The sequence below is a fragment of the Camelus bactrianus genome, chromosome 21 (genome assembly GCF_048773025.1).
Source record: "Camelus bactrianus isolate YW-2024 breed Bactrian camel chromosome 21, ASM4877302v1, whole genome shotgun sequence".
In the NCBI taxonomy this organism is placed as follows: Eukaryota; Metazoa; Chordata; class Mammalia; order Artiodactyla; family Camelidae; genus Camelus; species Camelus bactrianus.
In genome coordinates this window covers 5646468-5660001 of record NC_133559.1, presented here as the reverse complement: position 1 = coordinate 5660001, position 13534 = coordinate 5646468, and the positions used below count along the sequence as shown (strand labels likewise).

The window sequence follows — 13534 nt, the reverse complement described above, 5'->3', positions numbered from 1 at the left end:
TTTAAAATTAAATTAAAATAGCCACAAGAGGCTAGCAGCTATGGAATCAAATGGCACGGCTCCAGGGCATCATACTAACCAAGGGCACTATTGAGCATAAATGTTAAAGCAACTGCAGGGATGAGAGTTGTGAAAACAAATGATTTCGCGATTGCTAAATCACAACTAAAACAATTTCTAATGTTAAACATCTAAACCTTCATTCAGAATCTTATTTTTATCACATTAATGTTTTGCACATCTTTTATTCTAGGACTTTTTTAATCAAAAAGAATACTGTTTGGTTATTACTAATAATAAAGTTACATACCTCTATGTAACACAATAAACTCTTTGTGTGCTAAATGGAGGAACACAATGGACTTTACAAATGAACTCTCCCTTTTTTAAAATTAATTAAGCCACTGACCAGGTTGCAACATCCTTCAAAAATGACTAGACCAACAGGCTTAAGAGATAAACCTACCATGACCATTTTTCTTTGTTCATACAGCTTCTGTAACTGGTAGGACTTTTCCTCTGCTTTGATGTAGCCTTTTTTCACATCATCGACAGCCTTTCCCCAGAACAAAGGCAAGGAAGGAAGAAATGTAAAAATTATTATCATGTACATCCTTGACAAAAATAAAGATACACAGATTCATTTTCAGAAATGAGTAACTCCTATCCATTTGGACCACCATCATCACCAGTGAACTCTGCCACACAGGTGTATTTACTGGAATAACTAACATTTAAAGAATGTCTGGTATGTGATCAAGGATTGTTCTACACATGAGGGATCTGGTTTCTTGTGTTAAGAGATTTAAATTCCAGTTGATTTATACATATGAAACAATTAGAGAACACTGAAGAACAGTATGTAATACTGTGCTAAAGGTAACAACGAAGCAGCAGAAGTGTGTGACACAGACAGTGAGGGATGCATGCACCCAGAACAGGAGAGCTTGTTGCTAACCGTACTTATCAGGGAGGTCTTGGCTGGACCCCAAACGGTAGGTTGAATAGAAGAAACTAAAAGCTGAAGAAAGGAAACAGAAACGGGTTTGAATTTAAATAGTATATTTAAGAGACAGATTTGCCTGATTTAAATAAAGTATACATGTTAGGGGACAATGACAAATAATTCCGGATGGACAGGTTAACAGATTGTGAAGGATCCTAGACAGCACATACAGGCATTTAGACTTAAGGACAGTAGGGAGCTAAAATAAAGAATAAAAAATAGTTTTTTTAAAGAAAGATTGATCTGTGTATGAGGGCTAAATGATTTAAACCAAGGAGAGAATGAAATAAAGAGAGCTCCGCGATGTCGTGGTACTTTAAGCATGAAGTGAAACAAGATCTCAAACTAGGGTGGTAGCAATTGGAAGACAAAAAGTGATAAATCTGAGAAGACAAACTGAAAAAGTACCAGAGGACTTTTTATGGGCACGAAGGTGCCCAGATCTGACATGCTAGTTCTAACCCACTGCTGGCTCAGCTACATGAAACGTAAGTCCCCTTCCCGCTCAGCCTTGCTCCACCCCCAAACAACTTTAAAAATCTAATGGAGGGGAAACTGATCTTTGGGAGAAAAAAAGAACAAAAAGAATCATTTGTCCAGGGTATTTAGACTCTAACCACAGGGAGTTACTGACAGGACAACTCTGTGCAGACACAAGGCAGGGGCCCACCTGAGCCTTTATCAGAAGACCGCCTATTTCCTTAAGGCAGAAATCATTCCCCATAGCCTTATCAGGGAGATTATCTGCATAACAGAATGAATTAAGGATTGAAGTCAAGGGACCAGTTCAACTTCTAGCTCTGTCACCTGCCAATACGCACCTGAGTAAGTCACTTAAACCCTCTCAGTCTATAAAACAGGAATAATACTCACCTTGTAGACAGACAACAAAATGAGATAACAGATGTTAACAGTTTTGTAAAGTACCTATAAACAGTTATTATTAGTATCACCGATATTAACATCATTTAGCTGTTAAATTCTTCTCAGAACCACACAAGGACATTAATGTCCTGCCTGGGACTGCCTAATGGAAAGATTATGCCAGTCTCTCCCCAGTCAAAGCCGTTCAAGTGAGGATTCACTTAGGCAGAGAGGATTATATTCAGAGGGGATTCTCAGTAAGAACTGCCACCAGTGCCCTGAAGAACCTAACACTGTTACATATCACCAAAAGACCTGGCTGCTCTAGGCCACATTTAAACCAGTTACTGAAAAGCTGGGAGAGAAGTAAAGAGGGAAAACAAACACATAAGTACTGGTTTATCTATTCAGTTTCCGCAATACCTAGAACTGGGTCTGACTAGTAACAGCACTGAAACATTGATGAACGTCTCCCCAGGGCAGAGGTGGGTCAGAGGGAACATCTACTCCAGCAACTCTGCGTGAACTACCCGCATGTCGGGGGGCAGCAAAGTATTCTATCCTCTCATTCTAATCACGGTTATATTGCTTGACTATCCCTGAGTGAGAAACGTAAATACTGCCACTCTAGACTCCTTTTTCCCTTAATTAAAAAAATTTTAAAGTAAAAGATGTATATAGTTTTTAAAAAATGTTTTTATTAGGCACTTCTTGGTAATACGCAATCTCCTGATCCCGCAGTCTCATTCCAGAGATATTTTAAGCACTGTGAACAGTTTTTTGTGATTTTTTTTATAATTCTAAATTCCTAATTCTGCTAATTCCTAACTTACCAATTTTAGACAATGCTGATTTGCTGTGTTGAAAATACTAAGTTTTAGCTTTCTTACATCACCCCTACACCTTCACTACTTCTTCCTTGAAACATCTCAATAATAATTAAATCAGTATTCAGTATTCATTACTGTAATCAATATTCAGTATTACTGTAATCAGTACATTATTGTAAGCATACAGACACTGGTCACACCTCGTCATGTACTGTACTAGGACTTCCTTTCTTGTACATTCTTTATCTCTGATGTTAACTACCTCACGTTTCTTTGTAACTTTCCACATGCCTCTCACCATTCTTCCACAATAACCAAACACCAAACCCTTGTTGATTGATTCAAATAGTCATTTTCTAAAAATTGTTGACCGTTCTCATCTGTTGTGTCTCCTCTCCTGTTCTCATTGTCCTTGCAGATTTACACTTCTTACAATCCATTACTATTATTTTAGCAAGCTTTCAGGAAGAAGCAGTTTAAATGTATGTTTAATCTGCCAGGTTTAGCCAGAAATCAAATATATCCTACTATAGATTTTGAACTTACTAATTTTTTAAGGAAAAGGCTCATTATCTAACATTTGCTCAATTCTAAAGTACACATTTTGTCATTCCTAAAATTGGGATGCATCTTACAATCAATGCTATGTCGTTTAATTGGTAGCTTTTTCCTCTCAGCAATACATAAAATAATAGTGCATTTTACAATTGATGGCATCTTCGAATTGATGTAATGCATGAGATAGTCCCACCATCAAAATGTGATATAAAAATTACTAAAATTAAGTGAAAAAATTTAATATTATTTTCCAAAAGGCACAATTGTTTACCTAGTCAATCAAAAAGCCATTTTTTCATTTGAACAGCTTTGATTTCGAGCTGTTGTGCACTGCTGAAAATGTAAAGTGGTGCAGCTGCTATGGAAAACAGTATGGTGGGTCCTCAAAAAATTAAAAATAAATTGCCATATGATCCAGCAATCCCAATCCTGGGTATATTAAAAGCAGGATTTTGAAGAGGAATTTACCATATTCATAACAGCATTATTCATAAAAGCCAAGAGGTAAAGTAATCCAAATGTCCATCCACAGATAAACAAAATGTGATATACACATACAACGGAATACCATCATTCAGCCTTAATAAGGAAGAAAATCCTGTCATATGCTACAACATGAATGAGCCTTGAGGACATATATGCTAAATGGAATATGCAAGACAAATACTGTACAACCCCACTCACATGAGATATCTAAAGTAGTCAAATTCACAGAAAGCAGAACGGTGGTTGCCAGATGCAGAGGAGTAGGAAATGAACTGTTTAATGGGTAGAGAGTTTCAATTTTGCAAGATGAAAAAGTTCTGGAGATCCATTGCACAACAGTGTGAATATACTCAACACTGCTGAACTGTACATTTAAAAACGGTTAATAGGGTAAAAAAAAAAAAACCTCATCAAATTATAAAATTTAAGTATGTACAGTTTATTGTATGTCAGTTATACCTCAAAACTGTTTAAAAAATTGTCTGAAGCAACAGGGGAGTTCAGAAAAGCTGCTGGGTATGAGATACTGCTACAAAGGCTACAGCAGGAAAGGGGAGATGAAAAGGCACGAGTCTGCAGCGGGAGCTGGGGAGGAAATGGAGCTGAGGTCTACAGCAGGAGGTGAAGGGACACTTCGAGGATCCGAAACATCAAGCAGGAGAAATATAAGCAAGTTGTAACAGAGACAGGGAAGCACCTATGAAACAAAATCAAACAAACAACAAAAAAGTAAAAACAAACAAACAACAAAAAACAAAGCTAGAAGAGGTGAAAGTAGCTGCCTAAAGAGAGAAAAAGAAGGCAAGTGGGAGCAACCGACATTTTCCATAATAACCTGTGTAGAACCATTTGATGCTTTAAACTCTGCGTATGTATACTTCTGGCGAAAAATTTTTGAAAAGGTACCTCACCATAATGCTCACTTGCTCTTGTTTTAAAAAAATTATACATTTTGAACTCCAGAATATCTTCACTTCTTAACCTGTATTTTGTGAAATGGGGTAGAACATTTTACAAACTTTACTAAGATCCAGGAGGCAAACGGCTTACTCAAAGATCCACACTGGATTGGCAAATTACCCACTACATACAAACAGAAAAAGAAATCAGGCCTTTCCAGCAAGATCAGTTCACCCACCTGATGAAAGAAGTAGGTAACAGCAAGGTCATTGTCGTTTAAGAGGATTTCTTCTTCCGTGGTAAAAAGCCACTTTCGAATAGTCAGGCAGGTGCCTGGCACAGCTGATGTGTAATTCTGAACGTAGAGTTTATGAGGAAATTCATTAGGTGCCAGCTTACGAACTGGAGAGAAGACAAAACAAAGAAAGCCAGAGTGAAAAAATATATAGGGCATTTCCCTAGGATGAACTGTGTAAATCAGATCAAGAATGGCAGGTTATTATTAACCAGAACATCAGCTCAGATCCATCAAGGGGCTCTGCCTTGGGGTCATAAACGACCACTTGTCTAACCAAATCTACGCCTTCTAGCTATGACTGGCCAGTCCAGCCTCAAACTAACTGAAATCTATCACCTGAAGGACACACCTTCAGTCAGCATGCTGGCTCTGCAGACAGCACCTACTCCAAAGTCAGTTAAAATATCTGATCCATTATCTGGTAAGTTACCACCATGTCCACTGAATATCTTTAAGGCAAGCCTCCCCTCTTACCCAGCTATGGTGCATTCAGAGTGGCAGTTCTCAACGAACTGCTTTTACTGTTAAGAACTGAAAGGCTCTCCCCATCTCCCAAGTTAAGACATTTATCAAAGTGAAAAGAGTCCTCTGAGTAACACTTACTTCCTCTTCCTAACAAGGCACAACAGGATAAAACATTGGCACTTTTTTAAATTGTTTTTATTTGGGGGGGGCATGGGGGTTAGAAGAACACTAGCACTTTTAATTCCTATGTTGCTTTTCTTTAAAAAGGCTGTTTTCTTCTACTGATGTTTACTTGACTTTATAACACTGCAAAAGACAGATTTAATATTTCCTATTTTATTTGTTAACTAAAGCTTAGAAAAGAAGGATAAGATTAGAATCCAAGTGTCCAGATTCCTTGGCAATCTGTAACATTTACATCTGCCTAACTGGACTGTAGGGAGTTGGGAAGATAAAGAACAATAGGGCGATGGCTGCTTTACGGGGAATCTAAATTGTTCTGTCTTCCTCATCCCTCTCTCTCTATGAGGAAGGTCTGATCAATTAATATTATCTGTCATTCTGGCATGTATGATGTGGGAAAGACCCACAAACCACAGGAAATCTATGCCATTCAAAGCAAGCCTTCCAACTTCATCCCTTTGTGGTCTCATTGCAACCAACGTGACTACCATCCAAGCTTTTATAAAATAATATATAAGAGAAAATCTGTTACCATGCAATAAAACTTCCAAAGAGGGTATCTATTCACACAGAAATTTAAACACATGCATTAAGGCAATGGCTTTTAATCACTGTATCTTCTTCTAACTCCTGAAAACAAAATGCTATTCTTAAAAATCTTCAAAAAGCATAAAGTACACTAAAACAACTTACAGCTAAATAGAAAATCCCTTCTTTTTAAGGCTGTTTCATTGGAATATATTAATTTTGAACCTCTAATTTAAAAGAACCTCATGAAAGTATCTGCTTCAGTGTGGGTGCGAGTAACTTACACTTACAAAGGAGGAAAAAAGTGATTGGACACCTAGATTTAATGGGGTTCATCCTGTCTGCTTGTTAGAAACATTGGGATTGCCTCTTGTCATCAAGCTCTTCTCTAGGCAAACAGTTTCAATTTGACAGTTTTGGGGAGCTTCAGTCTATTAGTATTAGAATAAAATACCCCCAAATAAAACTTGGTATTAGTCGCTGGCACTTACCAAAGGAATGATTGATCACTTCAAATAAGGCAAAGTAATTCACTGTTGTACTGTCCATGCCAACCTTTGCTGCAATAGCCTGAAGTGTAAGAAGGACAGATTAGTTTCAGGGAAACTAGATCAGACAGTGTTGTAAGACAAGACAGTGGGGAGAAGGAAGGACTTCTGCCATCTTGGTTTCTTTTTTTTTTTTTTAACTTGTATAGACATATTTATTTTGACTCCAAGCATCAGATATGGATTGGAGAGGGTAGGGAGAATGAGGGCAGATGACAAGAAAGCACACAACTAAAAAAAAAGAGTGATTATAAATTATAAATTCACTTTCAATTATACCTGATAAGAAGTTTATTCCAGCCTCTATCCAGAAAATAAAGAGCTTTAACTTAAAATACCTGTGCTGATAATAAAACAGAGGTTCAACAATCTTATTTAGAGGCTTTGTTTTTCAAGAGGATCTTACTGTATTTTGAAATCAATCAATAAATACAAGTATGATATGATTCTTCCCTTCAAAGAAAGGCTAAGAGTCTTTATCATTTTCTAAATATTATTCAGACATGCTCTCAGAGAACTTATTTACAGTCCTCATAATTAATTCCCATAACTTTAAGCAGGAAGGGATTTGTTAGATGGCATTAGGTGGTTTATAACAACTTCCAGGATGATTAGGGAATTATGCTCAGATGATACACAGACAGGAAGAATAACTAGAGAAAATGAGGTTCTGGGGAAACCCCACTGGCCCCCAGACTGCTGCTTGGAGGCTGTGATCCTCAGGAGCAGATAATTGGAATCTTCACTACAGTTGCCGTAAGAATGAGTGTCTACACCCCTCATCCTCGCTGGTAGCCATTTTGGTTTTATACAAACTAAACTCATGGTCCATAGCTACTCTTCTTTGCATGTATGTATACATGCACACATATGCATGAAATAAGAGGGAAAAATAATCTGTCTTTACCCACACAGCTATGATCTCTAAATATGAGTTTCTCCCCTCCAATTCAAGCTGATAATAGTCTCTCCTTAAATATCGGTTTTCCTCTCCGAAATACGACTTTATCTCGTAAGTCTTTTTTAACAGAACTTACAAGAAATGTGCTTTATAAGGACTGATCTTAAGAAGAACATAAATTCTTAAATACACAGACTCACATATCCAGCCTACATTTAATATAGGCTGTTAACATACAAGATTTATCTCTTTGGTTCTTGAGCTTATCAATTTTTTTATGCTTCACAAATTATTCTTGTTTATTTTTCAGATGATCCATGTCTCAGGCCAGGGACTTCCATTTCCTAAGAATTACCATCATCTTTATCCACATGAAAATAGCAAAATGTTGGGACAACAGAGGCATTTTAAGTAAGTATTAGTCCTTCTCTCTAGGAATTAAGGTCCTAACATGACAAATAAAAAGAAATTGAAAGACTCCACATGGAAATAAAAGACATACATATTACATACAAATTACATACAAAAAAATTACATACAAATAACAAAACAAAGCAAAAAACACAAACTAGTAGTACCAAAATTTCTTTTGAAGATCAATCCCAATATGTATAAATAAGGTGTTAGTTAAACAAGAGAAAACTGCTGAGTATCAGTGTCTCAGTAAACCAAGTATGAGTACATCCTTCTTCCTTTATCTGCTCACATATCAAACCTAGGTTCATCTCTGATGTGAAGTAGGAGATGGACAGTGTTCTAAGTTACCATTCTACACTGCACTGGATAGAAACGGAAATCATCTCAAGGTTTGAAAAATGGCTTATAGTTAGAAGTCTAAGTAACAGGGTTAAGGGGAGAAGTGCAAAAGATTAGGCCTTGCTAGATAGAAAAATACTGGAAAAAAACAAAAAACCCCAGAAACATCAGCAAGCTATATAAAATTATTTTCTTTGCAATCGATCCATCATTTTATAATTTCTGAAATATCTCAGATCCTGTACCTATCCTTTGCCAGGGTATACAGTTAACGAGTAAATGTTTGAGGGATAAATTTTGTGTTTGCTACAAAGGAAAAATAAGTATTAATATCCAGAAACCTGCTAGTCTCCCTGAAAATCTTGATCAAATCAGGATTAAAGACCAATGAAAAAGCCTAAAAGTAATGATTACACCCAGCACCCAGATAATGATCTTTAAGTGCCATTTCTCACCGAAAGCAAACAAGACTTCTCGGGAAAATGGCTAATTCTAGAGCTAGTGTAGGAAATATACAAAGAAGAGCCCAGAACTTCTTGCTGTACTGAAAAGCAAGGATTCTATCATAGACAAATGGGTGGCATCAAAAGAGTATAGGAGCAGACATGGAGTTTCCACTGATCAAAGACAGGACAACGTGAGCACCACAAAGATAATACATGCTATTGATTAACTCATGTTGTACATCTAAAACCCCACATGATATTAAAAGGTAAAATAATTATATCATTGGACATCATTGGAATCAACTAGGGCACCAATTCTTTATGCCAAAAATTGGCAATAAAAGGAAAGAATTAAATATTTATCCTCTTTCCTACAAACTATATTTCAGGGTAACTAAATAGCCTTAGCTGATAAGGAAAAGTTCTTCATAGAATTCTAGTTAGTAACCGTGAAGAAATGAGAGAACTGGAAAATCAGCACTTTGCAACCCTTAATGAAGCCACTAGCTAAGGTCATAATCATCAGTGATACACTCATTTGATAAAAGACCAATGGAGAACTGAACAGTGCGTGTATCAGGTTATCACCACCTAAAACTACTGATTAACCACCAAAAGTGGATAACCAGATATTGCGTTCTTCCTGTTGAGAAGCAATATGAAGTATACAGCGCTGATTATGAAGTACTCTTATAAAAAGAGGCTGAACCTGAATCTAATCAAGCTTCTAGAGCAAAATTCCTTTTATAGATAATGTAAGAGGCAGAATGCCTTATTAAATGACACAAACAGACAAAAGAAACAAACAGATAAATTCAGAATGTGGGACATTCCACAGGACACGGACTCAATTTATGCAATAAAACAGTAACATGGGGGAAAAACGCTGGGGAAGGAAAGGGAGGGAAAGGGAGACTGCCCGATACTAAAAAACATAAAAACCAAATGTGACATAAGGACCTTGTGTAGATCCAGATTTTAACAAACCAATTATTAAAAATCACTTTTAGACAACTGGGAAAATTGGACTCTGGATTTGTTATTAGTTAATACCATGGAAGTCTTGTTAATTTTTTAGGTTTGAAATTGTTAATTTTTTTGGATACTGTTAATTTTTTATGTAAGAAAAATACCCATATTTTTTAGAGATGTATACTGAAATAATACAAGAGTGCAATAAAATAGAATTTGCTTTAAAAGATTTAAACAAAGGAAAAGGGAAAAAATGTCTAACACAAATATGGCAAAATCTTGATTACTAAATGAGTGATGAGTACACAGAGCTTCATTGTACTATTCTATCTCTTGTACATTATTAAGTTTTTTACAACTAAAAAGGTGTGGGGGGGTGAGTAATCATGACCATTACAACTTGGTATATTTACTGCATCTTTCTTTCAGTGAGAACAAAGCACTCCACATTAATAATAACATCAGCAGTAGTAGCTAACATTTAATAAACTTACTATGTGCCAGATACTCCAAGCACTTGATATGTATTAACTCATTTAATCCACCTTCTTTAGCTTTATTTAAACCATCCAATGTCAAGCCTACTGTTTCAGTTCAATTTACCTGATATACTTGGTCTGTAGTACTGTTCTTTTTAACCCTGACTGTAACTGTAGTTCCATCTGGTAATGCTACTCTCAGCTCTACGTCGGACACGCCATTGTAGTTCTGGGGAAAAAGACACAGAAAAAGAATTTATGACCTCACTCTCCTTGCAACATGCTAGCTAAACAACAACTAAACTTGTGAGAGAGAGAAAGTGAGTTCCATTGAAAAAGGGAAAAAAGACATAAGTCAATACATTACAAGTCATAAAGCTGACTTTAGGCTGCAGCAGACATTAACCCTTAAGATGAACAGGGAGGAAAGAAATATGCTGACATCAGCGTGTTCCTATTTCAAAACAGAAAACATGTGAAAGCATTTAGGTCAAACACAGATGAGATTTTTGGCTTACTTTCAAAAATTCAGAACTCACAAATGAGAAGAGAAAACAACCAAAAGCAGCAGTTTCAACAAATAACCTCTGGTTTTAAATGGTTAGGCCTGCTGGATTGGTCACGTGCTATCCCCGAAGTCACTTTTGGAACCCTGAAATAATCATGACACTTTTGAAAGAAAAACTGATGAAACTCAGGAATCTGGATTAGTGTGATGCTCAATTCTCTTCTAGCAAAGAGTAAATAATTCTTATCCTCCTTAATTCAAAATAAGTCTTTCTCCCTTATTGCTTTTGATAATTAACACATTCCTGTAACAGATTTGCAACCTTGTAATTTTTATTAGAGAGAAAAACTATTTAGGAAAAAGTCCATCTTCATTTACCACTTTAAAAGAAGTTCTGAGGGAAGGGTATAGCTCAGTGGTAGAACGCATGCTTAGCATGCATGAGGTCCTTGAGGTCCTGGGTTCAATCCCCAGTACAGTGTCTCCATTAAAAATAATAATATTAATAAATCAATAAATCTAATTACCTCCCCCACTCCCCCTCAAAACAGAAAACAAACAAAACAAAAAAAGAAAGAAAAAAAAGTTCTATTCTTTGCCTAAAACCATCCTAAGCATTACTTTGTTATAAGCCCTTGTCTGCAAGAAACTATCTATAATCTAGTTGGGAAAATTAAAATATACCCTAAAATAATTAATGGATAACACACTATTTAATGTAGTAGCATTACACAGTCATCCTTCCATTCAATTTATATTTATTAAGCTCCTACAACACGCCTGACATTCTGGTAAGGCACAGGGAATATAAAGATGATCAAGATTTAGCTTTCACTCTAAAGGTCTAATGTACAGCATGGTGACCATAGTTAACAATACTGTACTGGATATTTGAAATTTGCTTAAGAGGGTAGATCTTAAGTAAAGAAAGAAAGGAAGGAAGAGGGAGAGAAGAAGAGGGGAAGAAATGGTAACGAGGTGATGGAAGAAATGGTAACGTTAATCAGCTTGATTATGGTGGTCATTTCACGATGTATACAGATAACAAAATAGCAGATTGCATATCTAAATACATAAAATTCCTATTTGTCAGTTATACCTCAATAAAGCTAAAAAAAAAGATTTAGCTCTTACCTACAGGTAGCTCACTCTAGTAAACTAAAAATACAAAGTTATAATCTGATTAAATGTATAAAAAATTAGAGAATGAGACAGCAACAAGGTGATAACTGAGCGGTACTGACTGCAGAAGTCCTTGGTGGAGTGAAAAATCGATGACTTGAATATCAGGGAAAGATTCAAAGAGACGGTGGACCTAGCACTAGGCCTTGAAGGATAAGCAGGACACGTAAGAAAGGGAAGCTGAAAAAATAGTCATTTGGAGAATTTATGGAAAGTCAATCCATGACTGATACCTTTAATTCATTTTCACTCACAAAGTGCCAAGAGGTAAACAGTCCCTGTAGTGGACATCCACCTACCTCATCTGATTCTGACAGGAATTCTTGCATGATGTCACTCTCACCAATGACTCGTATTGAGCACACTACAGAAAACAAAGACAGAATCTGGCATGAGGCCCTAAAATCAAGAATATAAAGTCAAAAACATATCAAGGTCTAAGTATAAATCCCCAGTAGCAGACAATGCTAGAGATAGTACGCCATCCCTGACATATGATATTTAAAGGCACTATAATATATACATATATATTTATTTATATAAACATGAACTAAAACAGAGGAATAATACGATGAAAATACACAGATTGCTAAAAATATTAAACACAGACAAAGGAAGTCACCAAAAAGAGAGAAATAAAAGTAACTTTATAGTCTTGTGTTAACTACTAACAAGCTAGACAACAGATCAAGGGTAAGGTGAATTAGGAATAAATCAAACACAAAATTAAAATACAAAGAAAAATATCTATTTGGCCTAAGAGCAGGCCAATAAGAGCATCATAAGCATTTAAAGCCACTTTGGAAAAAAATAGGTAGGTAACTAAGTATTAAGCTGAGCACATCCTCATCTCATCTTACTGATTTTAGCTTCAGAACAATGACAACTAAAGAAGAGAGAGAGAGAAGGAGAAAGGAAAGGAAAACAGGCAGAAGGTAGGTAATCATCTAAATCTAAGAGAGTTAATTTCTTGATACTCTCATGAGGATAGAAAATTACACTGATGATTTTGCTTCATTTTATTAAAAAAAAAATTGTACCCTTTTTCATTTCCCAAGGGCTATGTTGGAGGCCATTCCATGTTAGAAAAAAGCTAAAAACAGATGAAGTCTCACTACCTTCTACAGGGGAAATGGTTTTTCTTCAGGGATAAGGCTCTCCAGCAAAGTTTAAAAAAAAAGTTCAACTAGGTCAATTAGTTCTTATACAAGGACACAAGGACACAGAATTACTAAGTACCACCTAAGACCATTATTCTGTTAAATTAGTATTTTAAAGAAAAGCCTACTGCATACCTAGCAAATTACACAACTCTATAATGTAGCAAAGTAAGGTCTCTTCTCTGAGCCACGAACTGAACCATCTTATTCAGATCTGTGTCATTTCTCCCTGCCTTTCTAGATAAACGAATGTTTCAGCATCCATGTTCACAGACTCCTGATGTATTGTTTGGAAGTCCTGAGATAACAAGTAAGTTTTAATACATCTAACTATAAACTGCATAGAACAAGGAGACTTTAGATTACCTACAACTCAGCAAACCTATCCGTGCACACCTGTAAGAGGAATAAGGAATTTTCAAGTAGGATATGCCAGTGAACCAAGAATCATTTTAATAAAAATG

The 13534-nt window shown here is 36.1% G+C and overlaps 1 protein-coding gene across 2 annotated transcripts in view; it reads right to left on the bottom strand.

The window, feature by feature from the left end:
* Positions 1-13534, bottom strand: part of SNX27 (sorting nexin 27) — a 51964-nt gene that overhangs the window by 7414 nt on the left and 31016 nt on the right. For both annotated transcript variants that reach the window (XM_074349423.1, XM_074349424.1), the window contains 5 exons: positions 12210-12274; positions 10345-10449; positions 6610-6688; positions 4883-5046; positions 467-556 (listed from right to left, as the gene is read on the bottom strand). In XM_074349423.1, coding sequence (XP_074205524.1) covers positions 467-556; positions 4883-5046; positions 6610-6688; positions 10345-10449; positions 12210-12274 — 503 coding nt within the window. The remainder of the gene's footprint in view (positions 1-466; positions 557-4882; positions 5047-6609; positions 6689-10344; positions 10450-12209; positions 12275-13534) is intronic.